Below are 23972 nucleotides of genomic sequence, written 5' to 3'. Positions count from 1 at the left end.
GAAGTATTTAGTTGATTACCATCTTCACCCGGTTCTAACTATCAGTGTGGTAGTTTCCATCAGATAAACCATTAGCTCCATTATAATCCAGGCCATCCAACACCCACAGAAAAACCCCAGATAGCAATTTTAGGTAGGCTGATTGGACCTAGGTAGCAGGCTGCTAGTTATCAACGTAAATCATACCTAGCATTCTCCAACGTGCAAGTAGTTTGGTTGCACACAATAGTCGGAAATAGGAAAACGCCATTCCTAGAGCTTTTCCTTCTGCATTGTGTAAAATTGTAATAATATTGGGTAACGCAATCAGTAAGGGTATAGAAACATGTACATATGTACGAACGAAAATATTTCGATACCACCAAACGCTTTGGAAACGGATAATTATCGGTCGTATATAGCCGTTTGAAGGTTTCATCACATCACCTATAGATAAAGGATTAGCCGATTAGTAGTCGTAGGTTTTGGGTGGCCTAGAATGTGATACACTTACAGAACAATTCTCATCCAGCATAATTTGATGGTCGTCTCCTGTATTATGAGTACCTACGAGCCCAAGCCTAACGTTGTGTCTATCCCTAAGCGTCGCTGCTACACGGGCAAGCATACTCCTCTAAAAAATTTCAAGAAAGGCATAAATGAGTATTATGAATTCCTTTAATTCAGGGTGTAAAAGTGTGTTGCGTGGCTTGGATTGGCGATGAATCGGGTAGCGAATGAGGTGAGGACTTTTTTCAAAATAATGCTGCCCATTCGGCAAACGATAGCCCTCTTCGGGGGAGGATCAAGGGTTGTAGTAAACGTACCGTAAGAAAGGCTTCATTCATCCCTCCTTGGCGATTCACATCATTCTGGCTTAGGATCTGGTAGCTGTCGTGCAGTCGCTTTCGGCTCTCGAGTCCGACGCCTTGCGTATTTCTTTGACCTTCTCCTAGAACATGGTCAACGCCAACAGTCATATTAGACTGAGCATCGGGATCGGCAATGTTGACACCCTTGCTAGCATCCTCTTGTGCTCGACTATCGGGTGAGAATATTTTGATTGTTTGGTCAATTCCTGATACTGCGAGTGTCGGTTCGTATGGATGACCTGGTAATTTCGAGTTAGCACATAGGGGTAACACTTAAAAAATAATAGGGCCTTGCGTGACAAGGATGTTGTTCATACCTTGTATAACGTTGACAACTTCACTATCTCCGCTGAGAATGTTGAGTAAATCGGATGTCTTTCGGTCCCATATAAAGAGGTTCCCATCATCGCTCCCACTGACAACGTACTCGTCATCTAAACCGAAGTAATTGACGTCTTTCACAGTTTTAATGTTGCAGTGCCCTTGGTAAACGTTTAGATGGGACGAGCAAGGAACATGCGACTCGACTGTGTTACGCCTCGTCGAGGGTAGTTGAGTGGAGATTCCAAACTCGTCATCATCTGAACCCCTCGAGTGTTCGTCCTCAGAGTCATAGTCGCTACTATCGTCATCACTATACTCATCATCCAGATCTTCGGATGAGCTATCGTCATCGTGCCCTTCCTCGGAATCAGCCTCAGAAGCAACTTCTGGTTCTGAACGAGGATCGTGAGGACGTGACGGAGATCTGGCGAGAACATGGAGCTCTGAGATTTCTTGTTCCTCTTCATTAGGATCGATATCCTCTTGAAGTCTTTCTCTGCCATCGTCTTCATCTTCATCTTCTTCAAGCGTAGCTCGAAGACCACCGAAAGCTCGATTGACAAATTCAAAATTGACGCCTTCACCAACTTCCATTAGAATACCTCTTCCAACCTTTAAACCCCAGAATCTAATCGCAGCTTGTCGATCAAGGGCGGATAGGTTGGAGTGGCTTCTTGAGGGCTCCTCGTCTTCAACCGATGACGCCACAGATCCGGAGAGGTCCTCTAGAGGGAGCTTGATTGCTTGAGCAAAGGCATTCACCGCATGAGACTCCGAAGTAAATACTATGCGAGACTCATCAAGCTCAAACCTAGAGGCGTCCACGTTCACCACCGGAGCGTTTCCAGCCAAACCTTTTAGGTATGGTATCAAAATGGTGTCGATCGCTTCATCCGTAGCAGACGGTGAAATAGGAAATCTGGCAGCGTTACGGCGTTCTGCCGGGGATTGCTTGAAGCCTTCAAGCAGCGCCGGCCTTCCACCCTCAAGCCATAATAGAATAGCCTTTAAGAAATCGTACCCGAATTTACTGCTGTTATCAATAACACCATTTTCAGTAGGAGCGGGCTCTATCCGCTGAAAAAAGCGTAGCTGCGGGCTATCACCACCAGATGCTGTCTGTATTTTACCTCCAAGGACTCTAGCCAAGGTACCGGAAGCCTGGATAAATCGACGGGACGACTCTCTGTTACTGCGCAGCGCTTGTTGAAAAATGACGTCTCCATGAGCCGGATTTAGAGGATACCTCCACTTCCTTATTACGTCGTCCATCTCAGGCAAATAAGTCGCTGCGAGCCCCAGAACGGATGTAAATGAGGACGTATACGCCGTAGGTTCGGAGGTTGGTTGCTCTTCAGCCGTCTCGCGAGTAGAAGCATCGACTGAAAAAAGCAGCTTGCGAACCTCAACAAGGCCCTTGGCTATACGAAGGCTTAGTTTCTGTGCCTCATTCAGGACAGATTCGCGTGCTCTTTCTAGAACTTCCTCGGGAGTATCCGCAAGACTAGAGCCTGGGAGTGAGTCGAATGGAATATCTTCAAACTCGCCGTTCCTATAACGAACCCTAAAAGCCAGGTCTTCTGGTTCGGTACTTTCGGGCCGGCGGCGAGATTGGTGGCGCGACCCGCTGGCAACAGAGCCAGTAGAACGTGCCTTTCCACGTTTCCTTTTTCTGTTTTTCGACTTCCTAGCTCTCCCAGAGGTAGTGCCATTCAGGCGTTCCTTATCATCTCCCTCTTTGTGGTCGAGTGCATCGTCACTGTGAATCAGATCAAAGCTGTAGATGTGCTCTCCAGACCAGCTGACAATCATCTCGTTTGGATTGGCATTGCTAATTTTGCAAGCCGTGATATGGCCATTGTCCCTACTTCTCATTTTCTTTTGGCCGCGTGGGGCAAATCTTCTAACACAGCGCGTAGCTTTCCCCATGAGCTCGTTTTCATGCCACGATTTTGGAGGACTCTGACTTCCAGGCTGGCCACGTTCTTCCTGCAGATCACGGCCGAGCATTCGCCTATCGTGTAAGAAGCAGTGGAGATGAGCACCTCCAAGGGCAATGTAATGCGGTTGAGTTGGGGAACAAGATATGGTGTTCAAATCAAGGTTATACCGCTTATACGAGATCAACGGCGGAGGTACGTTGGAATCGTCATGCCTCAACCCCGGCCTGAACGCCATGAAACCCTGACCCCCACGAGGTGATGGATATGCCGATGACGGCTGGCGTAGATCCCACTGCCTAACCTCCCCGTCCTCAGAGCAGGTTAGGAAATGGTGTGGTGAATTTTCGGTCACAATTCGTTTCACCCGATCTGCGTGAGATCTATAGACTCTCGAATTTGTGTTATTTTCCGTCAAATACCACATTCCGCTGAAGAAATTATTGATTCTTCGTCTCCGAGCAGAGGAAAAGGCAGCGTTTGTCACATTCGTAGCCCTTCCTTGATGCTCGATGTCAAAAACACGGACTTCCGAATCACCCGCACATGACACCACCGTCCCGTCATTCGAATGCGGCATGAATTTCACAGAGAATATGTTTGCCGAATGGCCAGTGATGACGGTAGTGTTGAGGAAGAATGGCACATCCGTAGATTCGGGTTGATATGAGTATATGTTCAGGTGTTTGTCATCGGATCCTGACGCGAGGAATTTCCCGGAGCTCGACCAGCTATGAACATATTCTGTCAGCACATCGTGTTTTCAATTAAATCAGTCATCGAAAGAAAGTGAGACTGGAAAACTTACGATAAAGCATTGACACAGCCATTGTGTCCGCCAAGCTCATTGACTATATCCAAGTCATTTATCCACGCTTTATCGCCATAGATTCCGCGGACGCTAGAGTACGGAATGCTATCTCCTTGCTCCCTGAGAAGCAGGCGTTTATGTAGTGTCGACTTCATCATCGGTTTGCTGAAGGCGAGTTTCGGAAAGTCAACCTGTACTCCTGTTCGAGGTGGACATCCTATAGTTGGACTCCCCCGACCTCGCCCACGCAAGCTTCTCAAAGACTAAGCCTGCCACCACCACCCTAAAATTGGCCTTGTCCCTGGTGGAATTGATAATATCGGAATGTTATCGACGAAGTAAAAATAAAAAGGGTTGCGGTTCCGAATGGCTGGGCTTTCGTCTTGACTACCCCTTACTCGGAGCTTGACGACAGTCGAAATATTATCCCCTTCTGCTCAATATAGCACAACCTTCTCTCGGATCACTTTCGTAATGAGATCAGGGTCCGTATAGGAGCTCCAGAGCGTCCCGCAACAGCTCGAAGAAAGCTGCAACTGCAGCCTGGAGGCCGGTTACAGGCGAGACGTAAGCTCAGCCCTGGCCGTCGGTGAAGTCGAACTGAGGGGCAAGGAGCCTGGTGGGAGTAAAAAGGCAAAGATCTAGCGTCTCCTGGCGGTATCGGTGCAATCCCTTCCCTGGACGCGGGTTCAGCAGCGAGTGGTCGGAGAGTCGAGCTCGTCTTGCTGCTGTACTTGTCTAGGCACGGCTTCCTCTGTCCTCTTTTACCCCACAAGGGTACAGTTATGGTGGTCACGTGGTGGTGACCTCATACAGCTTATTAAGCATGTCATATTATATAATCTTAAAACAGCCTCGGCATTCTTAGACCTCATACTCAGACCCCTTATACTTATATCTATCGTATACTTATATCTATCTTATACTTATATCTATCTTATACTTATATCTATCTTATACTTATATCTATCTTATACTTATATCTATCTTATACTTATATCTATCTTATACTTACTTAGACCGTTATATGCTTAGATCTATTCTTAGACCTGTCTTTAGGGTTACCTGTCTTGGCTTAGAAGTCTAAGGACTGGTAGGAATCTGTAGAGGATATGAGAATACTCTCTGATTAGAGGACCGTCCTGCAGGATCATTCATTATCATTCTATAGTCACAGTTGATGCGTAGTGATCATCTCCATAATATCATGAGGCCAGAGCATGTATCATACCTCCGCCGCACCTCCAACACTCTCCAACGCGCGCTCCATCCACAAGATTTCAAACTCCATTACTTCCATCTCAATACGATGAATCATATCCAACTCTTCTGCCATCGAGGCTACCAGGGATTTATGCCCCGTCACAGTCCCAACGAGCGCAGAATCCGAATAGTCTATCTCCTTGCCGTATTTATCCTTATCCGCGCCAGGCTTGGGTATATCCAGATCATCAAGGTTGCCTGAAAGCTGTGACAGCTGCATAGATAGGGCCGCGATATCTTCCTTCCACTGCAAGGGTAAAGGTTCAATGAATTGCAGATCTCCGTCTTCGTCGGCGTTCAGTAAGACCTTGTCACTGTTCACGTCATCGTCGTCGCCTTTTAGCTGCCTGCTCTGCTTCAGCTTGGTGACATGTTGTGTCCATTCTTCAAACACTCCAACGACAGTATTATACTGGCTATCTTCCGACTCCGTGAGATGCGTAACCTCCTGGATAACACGCGATAATATCCCTATTTGTATAGCAAAGTCATGCCCGCTGCTTGAAGTTGCCGATTTCTCTTCAAACCTCTTTACGGCCTGAAAATTCCGGTACCGGTGTTTCTCCTGTTCTCGGCGATAACTCGCCTTTACAGATTCGTGTAATTTCCTATAATGTTTTTCCGCATTTGCTTCCCATTTTGCCTTCGTCTGAAGACCCTGTGAGTGCAAAACGTGCAGCTGGAGAAGTTCGGTTTGTAACGCGAGTGTTTGTTCAGGAGGCAATTGATCCTCTATAGGCGTAAGTGTAGGTGTAGGCGTAGGGGAAGGGCTAGGGTTAGGGTTCTCAAAAACCGTCTCGGGCGAATGAGTGTTGGTTTTTGTAGGTTTCTTAAGTCCAAATCGCGCTTGATATGATGGTAATGGAGCTGCTGAATACTTCGATGGTGATTTCGATAATGGAGTTGCTGAATATTTCGATGGGGAGGTTGATAGTGGCGCCGCTGAAAGCTTTGATGTTGAGGGATGGAAGGAGCTAGGTCTGCTGCCTGCCGGCCTTGATTTCACTGCGTCGAAGTTGATGATCTGACTACGATGTCGCGAATGTGAGGCGGGAGTAACCAGTTTCGGTGCGGGCGGGTGTAGCAGCGACGAAGAGCGTACTGATCTCGCCAGGGGCGCGGCACCAGGAGGTCTGGCAAGGGCTCGTTTCGGTTCCGGTTTCGTAGGGGATCTCGACCTGGACGACGGACGTGATCTCACACCGTCTGACGGCGTTGGTGTCGGTGTCGGCGCCGGTGCTGGCTTGGGTTTCGTAGATTTTATCTCCAATCGACTCTCAGGCTGCTTCAATCGAGCACTCTGCACTGTTGCATGCGGTATCTGTAAACTCTGCGGTCTCGGAAGCGTTCGTCTCTGTGGCAAGAAGCTTTTCTTCTCTGCGACTCCATTCCCATTTGCGTTCCCACTTGTGTTTCCATTTCCGTTTCCGTTTCCATATCCAATTCCAAGTCCAGTGCTGGCGTCACTCTGTATCTCTGCGCTCGTGGTCAACCGCCGTAAACTTGAACGTGGTAGTTGCGATTGCTTGGTGGGTGACGACGACTGTGGTATGAATTAGCTTATAATCGCGCTACCTAGAAGAGCCCCCCGTTTCTCATGAACGGGGTGTGGAGGAATGGCTTGCTGGTGACGTTTCGCGCATACCCTTGAATCCCCGTTGACCGCTTGTTTCCTCCTTTGAGGTTCGCGTAAAGAGAGCGACCGTGTTGGTATTGGCATGACGTATTATTTTTCAATGCATCGGCCGATAATAGGACATAACGATAGATCGAGGTGTTAAGTGATATCTTGCGAGAGAGGGTATTCTAGGAGTAGTTTGTTGGTGTTGAATGTGGTTGGGGTTTTGGCGCATCCTAGAAAGACGGCAGGATAAACATCGAGCGAAGATCAAATTTCATTTATCATTGTCACTACCTAACTCTATACAACAACAAGAAGAAGAGGCTATGGCCGATATCTTAATACCCCCTTGGTCCCAGTCCCAGTTAATTGACTGCTACTGTCACTTTTATCAACTTGACGAAACTTCTGGACTAGTAATGTTTATATTTAAAACTGGGGATGACAGCACTAAAAATTACAGAAGTCCCAGTCCGAATGCACCTCCTTCGCTATCATAACACAGGCTCATAACACGGTCATCGTGGCGCCGCCTAGAGGTTCTCGCGCTTGGGGAACTTCACAGCCTTCGAGGCAGCCGAGTCCGTAAACCAGCTCACTCTCTCACCACCGGCAGCGTTCACCATCGCACAGGGAAGCGAGCTGCCTTCGCTCTTGTCAAATATCTGCGCCAGCACGTCTTCCTTGCCTCCACCTGTCGCGACAAAGGCAACTCTCAGCCCATGCGTGACAACGGGCAGCGTCAATGTGATCCTCTTCGGTGGCGGTTTCGGCGAGTCCTCGATGGGCGCAACCCACGAGTCCTTCTCATGCAACAACTCATGGCCGGGGAAGAGACTGCACGTATGACCATCCGGTCCGCAGCCAAGCAATATAAGGTCGAAAACGGGAGTCTTCACACTATCCTTTGCAGCGAACGCGCGCCGTAGCTCATCCTGATACTGGTCCGCTACCTCCTGGGTATCATCGTCGAGTACAATGGGGTGAACGTTGGGCTGACCGAGCTGGTCTGTTGGTATCTTGTCGAGGAGCTCGGTCTTTAGCAGGCCGTAGTTACTATCTGGGTGGTCGAGGGCCACGACACGTTCGTCGGCAAAGAAGATATCCCATGAGCCGAACCTGGGCGTGTCTTCGTCTGAGCCGTCGCCGGGAGCAAGGAGGGAGCTGGCCAGGACAACTGGAAGAGAGCCGCCTGAGACTGCGACGCGGAAGGTAGAGTGTCTTGCTATCGCGGCGTTCTGCGACTGGAGCACGTACTTCCTGAGATGTTTCTTGAGCTCGCCCAGGTCCGGGAACGAGTAGAGGCTGGGGGCGCCTCCCGTCATGATGTCAGTATGGAGTCGAACAGGCTGGCTCTCCTATCGCATCGCCTTTACTGTTTATGTTTACTCTTTGTAGAATAAGCAAGCAAGAAGTAACCTTGGAAGAAGCAAAAGCCTGGTGGGGGAGTGGGGGATCACGTGGTATCTCCTTCTCTTTCTATATCAACATCAACAACATCAACATCAACATCTATGGATGGCAAGAGTTGGTCATCTACGACAAGACACTACGAAGGCACGTACACGAGTACGGAGTAAGGGGTAACTGTCAATCGTACGTTATGGCCAACTCTACCGAAATCTCACACCATCCGTTATACCCAAATAACTCTTCAAGTTACTACGTCATCGCCTCACTCAGGGTGTGGCAAGAACTTGGGGATGGAACCTGCTCTTCTCCCATTCCTATACCTTTCCTTTACCCATCAATTTCTCCCTCCATCACCTTATATCATCTATCTGAGATTTCGATACATTATCTATCCTACGTTTAACAAAGTTACCTTTATCTGCACAGAGGAGCGTGTATAAGGACGACATTATGAAGCTCGAAGACGGGATTTTCATATCTTTTTTTCTTTCTTTATATACATGCCATTCTTCCTTATTGGCCTCGGCCCAAACTTCGAGAAAATCTTTCATGCCATAGGCGCATGGCGGATTGCAAGCCTCATTAGAAGTATAAAGACGGCGTTTACCCCCATGTACCTACGCGACAGACATTATGAATGGATCAAGGAAATGCAGAGGGTAGCCTGTCAGATAGATGTACTTCGGCAAAGAGAAGTCTTCCTCAAAGCCATGGTCATAGAGTATGCTATCGAAGGCAAGGTAGAAAAACTCGAAACGCTTGATCATCTAGGTCCCAAGGGCTGGCAGGAAAAGCTAGTCGACGCTAAAACCAGGCACTGGCTTCAAAAGAGACATCTATCGTCCCTATTCGAGAGGGCACCGCAAGCGGCAATGGCTCGAGAACATATAAAGACCACCCATCGATTGAATAGAGAGAAGAAGAGGAACCCTTTACAGATTCAAAGGAAGAAAAGACTAGTAAATGCGTGTGTGGACAATGAAGGATGCTGCTCAAGGGGTTGCGGATGCTGCATGAGACCGCGGGACCATTCGCCTTCAGGGGAGCTGTATTATGGCCACTGCACACCATATTGTCTTTGCTGTGCCCGGGAGCGAGGATTTACAGGAATACCCAAGGAATATGACACCAATGATGGTATTAGATCTAGATGCTGATATCTAGACTACATGTCCTTACCATGTCTTCCTCAATATCATCCGCTATAACTGCCCTTCTTTATTCCGCTCTATGCATGCGGTTATGCAGAGCCCATAGCCATTTCTAGTAGAGGGAACAAAGGGGGGAAGCGGGCACAACTTAGCTTATCCATAGCTATATACACTCTCCCGCTCCGTGGTCCTTAATCCTTCTTCCTTATCTTGAAGTTGAAGGGGTTATCCATAGAAGATGAAGTTAGGGGGGGGAGTAGGTGTAGGGCATGTATGATCCCGTGATGGCCGAATTGGGTATATTATTTTCTCCATCGCGGTACTACGCACAGTACACGACGACAGCAGCAACAACAACACCACCAACAACAATAATCACAGCAGCAACAGCCACAGAAATGACAATGATAGCATCAGCAACATCAGCAGCGGCAGTGACAGCAGCAGTAGCAGCAAACATGGCTCCTACGCATGCCACTATCTCCCCTTACCTCGAGGCCCTCAGGCAAACCCTAGTCTCTCAGATTACCGGCATGTGGGAGCTTAAGCTCTTCCTTTTCGCTACGGGCCTCCTCGCCGTTACTAGCCTCACCTGGGGCCCATGGGCCCAAATTCTTCGCCATATAACGTTAGTTTATTATCCTTGATATTGTTGATAACAGTATATAATATTGACCATTAATAGTTGTTGTGACGAACCCCCGCCTCCAACCCCAATAATCCTCTATCCACGTTGCGGAGCCAAAAGAGACCTATCTGCAAAACGTTAAGTAATAAGACCCCTTTTAGCCCTTAGATCTAAGAGAATATAGGGGCTAACTAGTAGGATAAAGGTTTAATTTCATCCTTCTATACCTCTCTTTATAGAGGGTTTTTTTCTTTTCTCTGTTAATAGATATAATCAAAACGGTTTTCTGTTCTTTTCTTTTATGTTTTCTCCTTTACGCAAGGCTATAGACTTAGGTATACTCGTATAATGTAAGTACTTAAAGTATAGGCTTTGGATCCAGCCCATCAACCCATGAATCGAGTATACGAGCTAAACACGGACGCCACAGCCATGGAAGACCGCATAGCATTGCGTGGACGCCGGCTATTACACTTCCCAGACTTCTAGAACAGCCTACACTTCTGGACAAGGCTGATATAGCGATTGGCTGCAGCTATATGTACGTACCCTGATTCCACAGCCAGCGCAGCAGGGTCTGCCCAATAGCCCAGGCTATCCATGTCTATCTGTTATAAATCACTACCCAACACGCAAGTCTCTCCCCTGCACTTAATTTATTTCAGCCTCCAGCCTCACGGGCATACGATATGTCCTGCGAGTGAAATGTTGGATCGTGTGAGGGTTAAGCGAGTGGTCAGGGCAAGAAGACTGCCTGGTGTGGTGCCGAGTGCCTGGTCTTCTCTTTAGACTATCGATTCTTTGCATACGGGCACGGACTTGACCCCTAACATGGTTGATCCCTGACATAGGCTGCTCTAGAAGGACAGACGTCGTTGGTCGGGGGTAAATGCCGACTCTGTGCTTTTGAGGATTTCTTTATGTAACGGGAGCCAAGATAGTATTTGCGGAGTAGTAGGCTCCGAATGGAAGAATTGGATGCAACCCAACATATACAAGGAATCAAGATAACAGTAGAGGTATATTCGTATTGTTCGATTCAAGAATTTAGACTTACTCCTTCTTTCAGTGTACTATCCTTCCCTCGTGACACATATTATTTCCTTTGGCCTATATACTGCATCGTTGGGTGGTTACATCTCCATGTAAACATATATGGGTATATCCCTGTCACTCAGCGAGGGACATTGTAGCAGAAGAGAGAGGAGAGAGGAGAGAGGAGAGATTTCGACCTCCCCTTGTTCCTTTTCTCCCTCTATCTATACTTCTGGGGCATTGTATTCACTTCCTTTTTCCTCTTCCACCCGCTATGGGGTGACTGCGAACTGTTGTATAGTACCAACTTCAGTAATCCCTACTCAGACATGGTTATTCTTAAGGTTATTTGCGTAGATGGCCATTGTATCAGGATATCATGCATATTGGTTCAAACTTATCCACGCGTGCCAAGTCTTAAATTAGAGGCACCTAACTTCGTTCTGCTAATATACGTTAGTATAAGAATATCCGTATATATCAATGCTTGGACGGACGTACTATGCTGCCGGGCCATTAAATCATAACATGATGCCAGTTTGGAACTCAAATTAGAGGCACGTACAATCTTATGGCATTTGCAAAAGGAAGGCAGTATGATAGATATACCCTGTGTCCTTTTCAGGTTCCGATGACATGTAAACGCATTGTGCATTGTGTGTAGAGGAAGAAGAAGAAGAGTGAATGGTGTTTTTTGTACGAGAAGGAGGACTTCTTATTACGGACAAGGGGAAGAAGCTAGGGCTAGGGCTTTTCTTCCGCTTTGGGCCATTCTCCGACTTCACCTCTTTCACTTTGCTCACTTCAAGGAGAACTCGAGGTGTTGCTGGATATTGAGAGCATCAATTCAAGGATATAAACCGGCGCGGTGGTATGTCTACCCCTTTGCACAGGACTCCACGCCCCTTCGCAGCAACAGCGGTGTCATGGCTTCGAGACACGGGTATATTGGGTATCTATTTCGGCCTAGATGGCGCTTACAGAAAAGAGCTAAGATACAACTCACTTATTAGCAGGTTCAAGTGATTGACTAGTGAATCCAGAAAACCTCAGCTCGATGCGCAATCTCAGGGCATACCACCAGCGAAGCCATGAGCAGACGTCAACAGACCGCCAGAAACCCAATTAGCCACGGATAGAGCAGAAGTTAGCCGCAGACGGACTAAATAGCCTACTATGACCAACAGCGTCATGCAACCTGCCAGCATCGTTCAGGCGTCCCGAAACTGTCGCAGTGACCCCCGTTGAATAGCGTGTCCAAGGCCGACCACACCAAGGCAAATAAAGGCAGGGGTCAAAGAAAAAAGCAAAGTATCGCCAACTAAGGACGCAACTAAGAAAGTCAGTATCGACGGGGCTGGGCCATGTCAGGTACGACCTAACCGACAGAGAGGTAACAAATCCTCCCAGAGCCCTATCTAGACTCGCCCCGGTGCTAACGCCTTTCATACGAGCCTCCGCGGCGTAGGGCCAGACCCGTGCGTATATTTGTCTCAGCCTGTCCGCATCTCCAAACTTCATCTTCATCCGTTTTCTTTCCGCAACCTCTGCGTCCAACGACCACGCTCGTCTTCATCCTTGTTGTCGATGATCTCGATGTCCACTCTTTTACCCTAGCTAGCCTGCGCATCATCTGCAGCTCATCTCACCCTCCTCGCTCAGTACCGCGCCATTCCGCTCACGTTTCCGTTCGACCGGCACACTCGCTTATCTCGCTCCCTACGGACCTCATGAGAACCAACGTCAACGTCAACCTCTACTCTCTGATTCTACATTCGTTAAACCTACCTTGATATAGTGAATGGTGGTCGTGGGATGGCTTTGCGATCAGCCTTTCCCACGATGCGGTTGTCGGTGTTTTCGTCAAAAGCCAGGTTCACCCTTGCACCATGGACGTTGATGTTACTGCTGCTCAGTGCCATATGTTCAGTGAGCGCGCATAGCATCAGATTCCCATTAGACTCGAGCATCGCAATCGATGGCTTTCTTCCCGATCATCAATTTGGGTCTGGGCCGACGGTAGAGCTACGGACGATCGATGCCGATCCGCGCCATCCAGCAGATCTCCAACGACGAGCAGAAAGTGACTCTTCACTTCACCCATCACCTACATCTAAAAAGCAACCCAAACCCACGTCCGGGTCGGGCAGTACGACTCTACCGCCTATCCTGAGCACACCCACAGGCACAGTAGGGACCAGCATCGTCGTCGCGACCCCAACGGCCTCCGCCGGGCCACTGCCTACCGCCTTCGACACCAGCCGCAGCGACAACACAACCGTGAAGTGTTCGGCATTCTTCGATACCTTTTTATCAAACTCCACCTTCAACGACTGCGTTCCCATCTCCCTCCTTCTAAAGACATCCAGCTCCTTCTTCGCAAACACGAAATCCTTCGCGCTCCTCACGCGTACTCTCGACGCAGCCTGCAGCGCGCCAGCAGATAAATGCACAACTCTCCTATCCCATTATGCCGATATGATCGGTCAAGACGACGTATGCGGCCAAGACTTGGATCATGGGAACCCATTGGTCGTCTCAGCAAAGACGGGGTTCCTAGCATACAGAGCTATGCACGATGCAACATGCCTAAAGAACCCAGAGACAGATAACTATTGTTTTGCAGAAGCTACTTCCGACCCGGAAATGCTAGCAAACGTATATGTTTATCATCTAGGACTAGGCTATTCGTTATCTGCCGGACGTCCAGCATGTGGGAAGTGTTTGGCTGGCACGATGCAAGTATTCTGGAAGGTAGCTAGTAATAAGAAACAACCCGTTTCGGAGGTATATGTCGCAGCTGCGGAGCAGGTTAATATTGCCTGTGGACCAAACTTTGTTTCAACTGCTATTCCTTCGTCAAGTATACGTTTGAGCTCGCATTCATCGCCACTTACCCTGATATCCGCCTTCATAGCCACCGTGCTATTCTTTATATTCACTTGATTACTCCATTTTAATACCCTTCTTCGATACCTTGCATCCCCACACCTAGCCAGCCAAGCTACTATTCACGTTCATGCATTCATTTTCTTGAGGCATTTATTTTATTTATCTCCTTTCTTATTTATCTACTTGGTGGAACCGGAGTTTTTCTCGTTGACGTCGATACGACGATAGGCACGGAACGGAGTAAAAGCTCATCGCTTCCGGAATACGGACTGGACTGGACCGGATGGATTTCATACGCATACTTTATCTCATGTAATATCTACCATTTACCTACCCTGCCACTTTCTACTTTTCTTCCCCTTACCACCTTACCACACCGCCTACTTACCATCCTCCTTGTCTCTTTGTTTCCCCCTCAGCCTGATACGTATCAGCTAGGCATATGATATGATTAATGAATAAACATTATAGAATTCTTTGTCGTCTAACTCACATTGAGTATACGAGGACTGAGATGTCCGCTGTTGGCACTCTCCCCACGCATACTCTTCACACTACGCCCCGAGTCTACTCATTGGCCTCGATCAACCCTCCATGGCAAAGTAGATAAGCTGGTAGAAGGTAAGTGTTGGACGTAAACTACAGAGAACTCGGGTATAAAATCCCAAGAGGTATATTCTTAAGCTACGTATATCACATTTTCGCACCTTTGGCAGTTTTCGCAAATTCTCTCCCTTTATCTACTCGGATGTTATAAGCCTATCCACGTGAAGCATGTCCTCAGGTTAGGCATAATAGTCTATTGGCCAAGAGGCGACAGTATAAAAACGTGTATCCTTCAAAAAAGGGATAGGTGAGTTTGCCATTATTGAGTTTTCTAGTTCACGCTAGCTAAAAGTTGGTTTTCTAGCTCCAACGTCTGAGTATTAGACTTTCATAGAAGTAACTGGAAGATATGACCCTCATCGTGTGTGGATATAATTGAGGCGGCCAATAAGGCACTACAGGCCTGGCAGACGAACACTGGGTATGGATCCAACGAGGCTGATTATGGACTGCTGGTATCGTATTCGAAGGACGAGACGACCTTTACACCACAACAAGACACTCAAAAAGTTAACACTCAAAGAGCAAAAGAGAGAGGTCAGACCCTGCTAATATAGGGAAGATTCCATGGCATTGATACATGTCCTTCGAGTATACAGACTCCAACGAGCTGGAGTTGATATGTTTAAGTTTAGTAAGCGCCGCAGGAACCTTTTATACTTCGGGCGGCCCCACCCGCGGTCAACTTGCCAAGACCAGAGTCCCCGACATGTTTTTCCGCTCCGAGAGATCTTTCTGCCCCCGCCGTGTTTGAGTTGAATTTCGATGGGCTTTTTTACTAGAGCCCCTCCACCACGCGATCGACAAGAAACGCCGTTAAACCAGAATGGGATCTCCTACCCGCCTCATAGTCCTCATCTCAGGGAGCGGCACAAACCTCCAAGCCGTCATCGACAGCATTGATGCAAAGATACTCCCCGCTACAATCGTGCGAGTGTTATCCAACCGGAAGGATGCATATGGCCTCGAGCGGGCAAAGAAAGCCGGCATACCCACCACCTACCACAACCTGCTAACATATAAGAAGAAACACCCAAACACCGAGGAAGGAGTGAAGAAGGCGCGGGAGGAATATGACACCGAATTGGCACGGCTAGTGCTCGATGATAAGCCCGACTTGGTCGTGTGCTTGGGGTTCATGTACGTGCTGTCAAAGAACTTCCTGGACCCGGTTGGGAACGATGGTGTGGAAACTATAAATCTACATCCTGCGCTACCAGGGGCATTCAATGGAACTGTGAGTGGGAGAATATTCATATCTAAGCGCCTGCGTGGGTTTTTCCCCTTGTTCCTTGTTTTGCTAATCTTTCTGGTTGGGTGATAGCATGCCATTGAACGGGCACATGAAGCGTGGCTAGAAGGCAAAATTGACAAAACCGGAGTTATGATTCATAAGGTTATTGCGGAAGTCGACATGGGCGAGCCGATCTTGATACGGGAGATTCCGTTTATAAAAGGAGTCGATGAAGATATAGAGGCGCTGAAGGAGAGAATACATAAGATTGAGTGGGAGGTTGTGGTTGAGGGGATTAATATTATGATTAAGAGGCTGCGGGAGACTGGAGCCGAAAGCAAATGAAGGGGAAGAGCTGAATAGCAATTTCAATTCAAAAAGTTACTTGAATTGACTAAGCCACTCCGTAGCCTAGGGTCGGAAGAGAGTATCGGGTTTTCTACGCTAAATATGCAGTTGGTTGTTGAGGCTTGATGGGTCAACAACGGCATTCAAAACCGCTCGATTAAAGGGGGATTTACTGGTTTGTATGCAAAACATTACCTTTGTATTGGAACCGGAACGCTTTAGATGGAGGGCTGAACAATTGCGATATATACATAGGCTTAAGCATATATAAATATTGATACATCTACGACCACGTCTTAATATTGTGCTGACGACAGTTAACAACTACCTATAGTTACGAATCCGATGAACTTTGACCCATATTATTTCCCCAGACGCACCGTACGTGGGCAGGCATAGTTATATAAGAACCTACCCTTAGCTGTCAATGGTAACACGAAGTAAAAATAGCAGTAAATCTCTAGTTAGGTATCTTTACCCGAGTTATCATCTATGCCAGCTTCCATGCTTTAATGCAGTGTTAAGAGCAGTTTTATATTATTTGGCCCAACGAGAATCTTCCCACCCTGCCTCCAGTCTTTCTCCATACCATACCGAGGGCGGCGGGCTGGGAACCTCCGGAAGCTCCCCGCTAAGAAGGAAAAACGACTTTCTGCGGTTCATATCCCTCTCCTCATAATAGTAGTTATGATCCGGAGTCTCAGGCCTGGCAAGGTCAAGCGGTGTCTCTCCCCCATTGTTGGTGATAGAAGGGTCGGCTCCCGACTCAAGCAGCAATTGGACAACCTCATGGCTTTCGTTAATCCCTCGTAGTATAGAGTCGTCGCCCAGGGTTTGATAGAGCAACTCGAATATATCATAGGGTGCGTCTACCCACGAGTTTTCTTCATAGTCCCTGAAATCGATGCGCCGATCTTTCACGGCAAGATGCAGCGCCGTCCACCCATGAATGTCTTTCGAGTTGATAATTGATTTGACATAATCCTGTGAAGACGCGTGCAATTTTAGCTCACAGATAAGCTGGAAGACCTGTAGCGGATGCCCTGCCCACGCTGCATAATGCAGAGCCGTCCAGCCGTATATATCTCGGCTCGTAAGAACAACACCTGCAGCAAAAAGCGGCTGTAGACCAAAGTCCAACCTGCCCGCGCAAGCTACATGTAAAGGAGTTCGAAGAACTAGATTCACCAGGGAGACGTCTAAGCCCCTATCGACAAAATATTGAAACAGCTCTGCAGAAAATGGCTTGCTTTTGTAGCAACGAAGAGCAATATCATGGAGAAGAGTATTGCCATCTTTATCCTGGGCATTGATATCGATACCAGCAGCTCCTGTCAATTTTTTGATGTAATTATCCAGACCACCATTTTTGCAAAAGGGAGATAGGATTGATCCTCCGTCCGCAGCGGGCCTTGAGAAATCCATCCCTCTTTCAATAAGAAAGGATATCATAGCATCGAATGTCGCCTGCGTGCATTTGCAAGAATTCATGTTAGTAGCGAGATGCTCCAAGGGATTCATATTCCCATGGGAACTAGCGTTGATGTCAGCTCCCTCTTCATGTATCAGTAATTTGACATAGTCAAAATAGCCCCGAGATATCGCTAAATATAGCGGTGACTGATCAAGCTTTCCTTTATCTGAAGCATCTGCCCCTCTCCTTAGTAGTGTTCGAATGATTGACATAGGCCTCTTACAGCCAATTGCTAGATAAAGCGGATTCCATGCTTGTTTAGGGTCTGCGCCGTGACTGAGCAGGAACTCAATAAGCTCCTCAGACCCTTCCTGCACGGCAGTAGACAACGCGGTTTCTAGCATATATCCTTTGGCGTATAAGATATCCGCACCTGCGTCGATAAGATATCGGATCATGTCCATATTATTTTTCTTCACTGCACCATGTAGTGTGACTGGGTTCTCGGTTGGTAATATCTTGAAATCTGCGCCGGTAGTTTTAAGGAGAAGTTGAAGGATGTCCATCGAACCGCTGTCTGCTGCATGATGCAATGCCGTCCACCCTTTATTGTCGATAGTGAGAGGATCTCCACCCTCGACCGCCAGTAGCTTTGAGAATGCCACCAACGGGTAACTTGTAGCTGCGGCGATGTGTATAGCACAAAGTCCCTTCTCATTCTTAGCCGTTACAGAAGCGCCAGCGGCCAAAAGTATCTCTACCACCTCCAATCGGTGGTTAGAAATTGCAAAGTGTAAAGGGGTTAGACCCCGGGAATCTGTAGAGGCGGTATCGGCTCCAAAGCTGATTAGATGTTTAACTAGCTCAGCATGGCGATTTGCAGACGCCAGGTGAAGGACCGTTAACCCATGGCCATCTTTTTAAGAAAGCTCTAAACCGTGATTGAGGAGAATTTCAATAATCCGCTTATAACGGCCGTCGGAAACGTCGATGCTTCTCTCCTTGAGTTCACGGTTATAATCGTAGTTAATATAAATAAAACCCAATAAATCACAGTTAAATAAGTTTATATCTGTGGCAATGGCCATTAGAGCTGTTTGCCCGTCGTCATTCATTATGGTGGGATCGGCCCCGTTTTCAAGAAGGAATTCAACAGCGGAGGTTTGACCGTGATATGCTGCATAATGAAGCGGCCGCCATAATGTATCATTTTCAGGTTCATTGGGAGAGGCACCATGGTTTATAATGATAAACTGTAGCAAATCGATACGGCCCCAGCAGGCAGCAGCATGTATTGCGCGGATTTTGAGTCCAGTCGTTGGAATCCACTCGACCGGACCTTTTGTAGTAGCGCCGGCACTTAGGAGCAGCGTAGATATTTCGGAAAATGTCGATACAGCTGCATCATTCGACGTATCCTTACCATGCTTCGGTAGATCCAACAAGGGCGATACGATTGCATTATTCAACGCTTCCGTCCCATGCTTCGATAGATTCAACAAATGCGCGCTCTCTTTCAGTATCCTCTGGACAAGATCCGTATATCCCTTCCTTGCAGCACATTCCAATGCTGATCTATATTCCCTTGCCTCTAGCGACCTATCCTTATTTCCAATGTCTAACAGCGTTTCTGCCATTTCTGTATGGCCTTTGGATATTGCCCAACTGAGGATAGTGTTGAACTCAGACCGAGGGCCGATGGGAACCTCTTTTATAGCCTTTTTCAGTAGAATAGGGGTCATAACTGCGTTGAATCGCCTTGCAGTTCGCGCAAGAGCACTCAGATCCCATGGACCAAGATATTCACCAACGTGACAGAGTGTCTCATTCGGAAGAGCGTTGATGGTGCTAGGTAAGTCTATTGCCCGAACATCTTCGGTCGGGTTTGCCATGGCGACGTATCTATAACTAGTAGGTCAGTTAGGTCTGTTATAGAATTCCTCACCAGTCAGAACTTACGCTGAAAAGGTAGCTGATCCGGCAGGTTTTGTATGATAGAAATGTTCGCCGGTTAATTTATGACTCCCATCTTCTTTTGGCCCCGGTTCCCCCCTGTCTGTCTAGTCCCTGTCTGTCTAGTAGTCATATTGTTGTGCGCTGTCACGTTCTATATAGCAGCAAACCCCTCTTCTCTTGCTTATTTTGCCTTGTTTGTCTATAGTGCATCGCCTTGGAGAGGCATAGACGGGTCGTGTTGTAGTATTTCTTATAGTAATACTTATATACCTCCTTTGCCGTTCACGCGTTAGTCTACCTCCCTTAATAGGCATTTTTGTCGCTTGTGGTTCAGATATTCAAATAGAACCAAGGGAAGCTTAGATATGCAGTATACGAGTATAGCTAGGTCTGTAGCCCTGCGTAACAAATGGAATATTTTATTGACTTAAAAGGAGAAAATATTAAAGAAAAGAAAAAACCGTTATTATTGACATCTATTAAGAAAGGGGGGAAACCCTTTAAAGACGAGGCATAAAGTATAAAAATACAACTTTTTATTCTATTCTCTTATGCCTAAGGGCCAAAAAGGGGTCTTCATCACTTACTTAACTATTTTTTAGTGGCTCGGAGATCTGGAGCCCCGATGGGCGTTGATAATTCGATTACATTGAGTGTTCTAGCTCTCAGCGATTAAGGGAGCTTGCACTAAAGTAAGCGCCTATCCAATCAGGGACATATCACGTGCCTGCTCCCCCGTCCGGTGAATCACATGAAAGTAGCGTGTTTTTTTATATACAGCCGCAGGTAGAAATATCTGCTGACTCAGCCAAAAGTAATACCAAAATTACGGTATTTAATGGGAAATTTAGCGGGTGCTCTGGTAAATACCTTGTAAGCACCCAAATACGCTTAATTTATCTGTTTCACCGGACGAGGAGATAGACATGGTCACCAATTTACACTCTTCCTTAATCCACGACTTGCTGGATGCTCTATAATTATTATAATGTGATACCCCTGGTTTTCTGGACACTTCAGGGCGAGGTTCTAGATGTAGCCTATAGATGTTCGTATCATGATGCGAATTTTCTTCGGGCTAAGCTGGTTGAGCCTGCCTGCCCTATAACACTATACCTGCCGAAAAGGGGCATGGAAACGTGACTTGACATGAAGGCATCCATGGATGGGAGTATAAAAGCGAGCAACTTCCCACAACACGACCCTCGTCTTCTCTTCACAACCATCCTCTGTCTAAACATCAGATTCCAAAATCATCACTGAACCGTTTTTACCAACTCCATAGGCCCCATACTAGACAGTTCGAAGTCTTGTTTCCAAAATGGCACCAGGAGATAACGAGTTAGCCCTTCTGAGTTCCTGATGCATAATATACTGTGCTAACGGTTTGCTCTGTTCTTAGACGCGACAAGTTGCTCAAGACAGAATGGTTGGCCTCATGAGAGGTAGCTAGCTTCGTCAGATTTTGACGGAGCTGGCGGAACCTTCAAGAAAGCTGACTGTCAGTTGAAATTTGCTCAACTGTTCTACGCCACGCCCAACCCTAGCCTGGGGTGGAAAGAGTTGCTGGAGCTTTCCCCATGGGTAGCTGCTGTATTATTCCGGGGCTTTGCAGCTCTTTTCAAGAAAGAAACTCTGTCGATGATGGAAAGCAAGGTCTTTTGGCTCTACATATACCCCTTAGGGGAGAACGTATATCTCGGGTTACTAGAAAAATACGCCAATAAAAATGGTACATCAGTTGTGCTAAGGTGTCTTTGCGATCATTGCGTTCAAATCACATCCACCGTCCTCCTGGTGCAGGCCATAATGACATTCGGGTTTAAAAACTCGTTCTATCAACGTACCAACCCTAGTACGTTGTGGGATCGACTGCCTGCTGAATACAAGAATTGGGCAAATGAATCTCTCCTAGATTACCTCATGAGAAGCTGGCGTGAACGCTGTCACCCAGTGGAAGACTGGCCACACTCAAACTCAGGGAGTTTAAACATGTTCAACACAGTTAAATACAGTGGGAAAGGCTATAGCCCGATCTTTCGAGTCTAGTATCTTGCGGATATCATAAGGCCCTAATAATTGGCGGCGAGGTATGGGGTCTATTTTTTGATGATAAACTGGTATGTATAGAATTAGATCTGTCCTTTCGACTTCCCAACAACAACCAGGCAAAGCAAATACTAAGCATTGGCTAGATATGCTTCAAGCGATAAGCCTTATATCGTCGCCTCCTCAGCCTTGAGGATAGACAACGGCACTCCTGGCACGACCAAGAATATGGACAGCATTTATCGCTTTATGGCTAAGGCTATCAATGTCGTTTACCCGTCGGAAGGGCCATATAAGGCCATTGAGAGAAGGTGTACGGCCATGAACAATAGTTTCCACATCTATAAGATCATCCAGAACGTTGCGAAAGATTTGCTGGTGAGGCACTACAGTCCTTGTTGGATGAGCACAATGGGCTTGAACACTGGGGTATGCTTAAACGATGCATCGATTATACAGACGAAGGTATTCGAGGATGGCTACAAAAGAGATGAAGCTTTACTTAGGAATATACCTCTTAGAATTAATACACTGGATTTCTCTGTGGATGTCCGTTGTATGATTGTCATTACTTAATAGTCTAGTGCCTTGAAACATAACGGTCTATACTTATCTAGCATATTATGACTTGCTTGGCTTCACCAGATGGCTGGCTACTAATCCTAGACACCGCGTAGAGGTGCAAGTCTCGCCTAGGTAAAACAAGAACGCCCAAACGCCAAACGCCAAACGCCCAAACGCCATGTCCCAGGTAAAAAAGCACATCTACATACCCATGGAATCTTCAACCGGAGTCTCAGAGTTCCTCCTCCTCTTCCTCTAAGGCAGGAGGATCAGCAGCTGCTGGGGAAGGAGCGGCGAGCTCAGAGGCACGGTCACCGCGAAGCTCCAGCGAACGTGATTCCCTAGGGGCCAAGTCCGCCATCATGGCTTGCTCTAGGATCGAAATCCTCTCCTCTTTCCAGAGGAGTTGCCTTCTGTCGTTGTCCACCCCCTGCCGGAGACGGATCAGCTCCAACGCTTGCTCCCCCTGCGAGAGGTCCCGGAGGTGTTGCCTCACGGCCTCTCGCCGCGTCTCCTCCTCCTCTCCCCCCAGGGCCCTTCCACTCTCCCTCCTCTGAACGCCCCCGCGCCCACGCCCGCGCCCACGCCCACGCCCACCGCCGCGCTGTCCCCTGCGCTGGCCACCTCCTCGCTGTGGGCCGGAGCCCCGTACCACGATGGTATGCTCTGAGTTAATAACGATCTATAATATAGCATTAGCTGTTTGTATCCAATAATAGTCATGATTAGGAAATGCTTACTCCTGGTGCCATGGCTCTATATCTTCCGGAAAGACGAGATATCGTTTATATCAAGTTAGTCTCTGCTTATTCACGCGTTTCGGGGCCCGGATAGTGATACGTACGCGGATGTTATTCGGATCTGGACAAGGAGAGAAAGAAGAAAAAGAGAGAGGAGGAGAGAGAAGAGAAGAGAGAAGAGGGGGGAAGGGCAAAGTAGATATGTGCGAGACGCTAGAGCTACGACTAGGGCTAACCCCCTTTGGGCATGTTATGTTTCCCTGGAATCGTAAATACGGTATTATGTCCTGCTCGCTTCCTCAGTGAAGCAGCTTTGTGTCCTGTACTGTATGTGTTTCTCGCTTCCTCATGCTTCCTCATGTCCTATCTAGCAGAGGTCCAGGGAGTGTCCTCTCTCGAACTTGATACCACGGGTGGCCCTCAAAGTCAGCTTCAACAAACACAACATAATCTGTCCCATTTTAGCAGGGAGCACTCCCTACTTAGGGTGCCGAGACTGTCCTTTTGCTCATTGATAGTTAGGACCATGGCACTCTCAGTTTTGGTATAGACTTGGCCTTTGCTTGGTAGGTATATGGCCATTGAGAGTATTATATTAGCTGGGTATATTCTGCTCACATTGTCGGCGGATATAGCGAGCGTCATGTCTACTGAGATATAAACGAACCCATTAAGAATCCACCACTGGAAGTTACTATTTGGCAGCTGGGGATATCGGGTATCAAGGAGCTAAGTATAATGGTATAAGAGCTGGAAGCATTGCATAACATAATAACATCCATGTTTTATGTACAAATAAAACAATAGTAGCTTTGTATAAATCGAGATCGCTTCTCAGCATGCAACCAGCGCTATGGAGGTGATTGTTCGCTCTTCCGTCCTCCATTTCGCTTTGTCACAATCTACCAGTGCTCGTGTCTTTCGACAATTTATCTATATCTAAATGTTTGAACATGTATCAGTATTGGATTTCACAACTCGAACGAGACCATGTAGCACCGACCTTCTCCGCCTATTGTAAGGAAAGACTTTTATTCATGTTCCCTGATTGGACTATGAGGGCTACATCTCCATCCCTGCTGCAACTTTTCAGAGTAGATACAGGAATTCATTTACCCATTTCGCAGTATCG

At 47.4% G+C, this 23972-nt stretch overlaps 6 protein-coding genes across 6 annotated transcripts; 2 read left to right on the top strand and 4 right to left on the bottom strand.

The window, feature by feature from the left end:
• Positions 1–734: 734 nt before the first annotated feature.
• Positions 735–4084, bottom strand: GIQ15_03475 (wd and tetratricopeptide repeat protein; the record flags this gene model as incomplete). The annotated part of the gene is made up of 3 exons (XM_033550892.1): positions 735–1090; positions 1169–3846; positions 3924–4084. The coding sequence occupies 3 exons, from the start codon at positions 4082–4084 to the stop codon at positions 735–737; spliced, it is 3195 nt and encodes a 1064-aa protein (XP_033408053.1).
• A 1067-nt stretch (positions 4085–5151) lies between these two features.
• GIQ15_03474 (uncharacterized protein) lies at positions 5152–6909 on the bottom strand (the record flags this gene model as incomplete). Its single annotated transcript, XM_033550891.1, has 2 exons — positions 5152–6732; positions 6835–6909. 2 exons carry the CDS (start codon positions 6907–6909, stop codon positions 5152–5154), a joined length of 1656 nt encoding a protein of 551 aa, XP_033408052.1.
• Positions 6910–7343: 434 nt separating this feature from the next.
• Positions 7344–8135, bottom strand: GIQ15_03473 (6-phosphogluconolactonase; the record flags this gene model as incomplete). Its single annotated transcript, XM_033550890.1, has 1 exon — positions 7344–8135. The coding sequence occupies one exon, from the start codon at positions 8133–8135 to the stop codon at positions 7344–7346; it is 792 nt and encodes a 263-aa protein (XP_033408051.1).
• A 4744-nt stretch (positions 8136–12879) lies between these two features.
• On the top strand, positions 12880–13690 carry GIQ15_03472 (uncharacterized protein; the record flags this gene model as incomplete). Its single annotated transcript, XM_033550889.1, has 2 exons — positions 12880–13533; positions 13664–13690. The coding sequence occupies 2 exons, from the start codon at positions 12880–12882 to the stop codon at positions 13688–13690; spliced, it is 681 nt and encodes a 226-aa protein (XP_033408050.1).
• Positions 13691–15361: 1671 nt separating this feature from the next.
• GIQ15_03471 (uncharacterized protein) lies at positions 15362–16114 on the top strand (the record flags this gene model as incomplete). The annotated part of the gene is made up of 2 exons (XM_033550888.1): positions 15362–15772; positions 15860–16114. The coding sequence occupies 2 exons, from the start codon at positions 15362–15364 to the stop codon at positions 16112–16114; spliced, it is 666 nt and encodes a 221-aa protein (XP_033408049.1).
• Positions 16115–22332: 6218 nt separating this feature from the next.
• GIQ15_03470 (uncharacterized protein) lies at positions 22333–22852 on the bottom strand (the record flags this gene model as incomplete). The annotated part of the gene is made up of 2 exons (XM_033550887.1): positions 22333–22782; positions 22841–22852. The coding sequence occupies 2 exons, from the start codon at positions 22850–22852 to the stop codon at positions 22333–22335; spliced, it is 462 nt and encodes a 153-aa protein (XP_033408048.1).
• Between the last annotated feature and the right edge of the window lie 1120 nt (positions 22853–23972).

Source organism: Arthroderma uncinatum, assembly GCF_011692745.1.
Source record: "Arthroderma uncinatum strain CBS 119779 chromosome Unknown scaffold2, whole genome shotgun sequence".
NCBI lineage: Eukaryota > Fungi > Ascomycota > Eurotiomycetes > Onygenales > Arthrodermataceae > Arthroderma > Arthroderma uncinatum.
The sequence above is the reverse complement of the archived record's forward strand: the minus strand, read 5'-3'. Positions and strand labels throughout refer to the sequence as shown.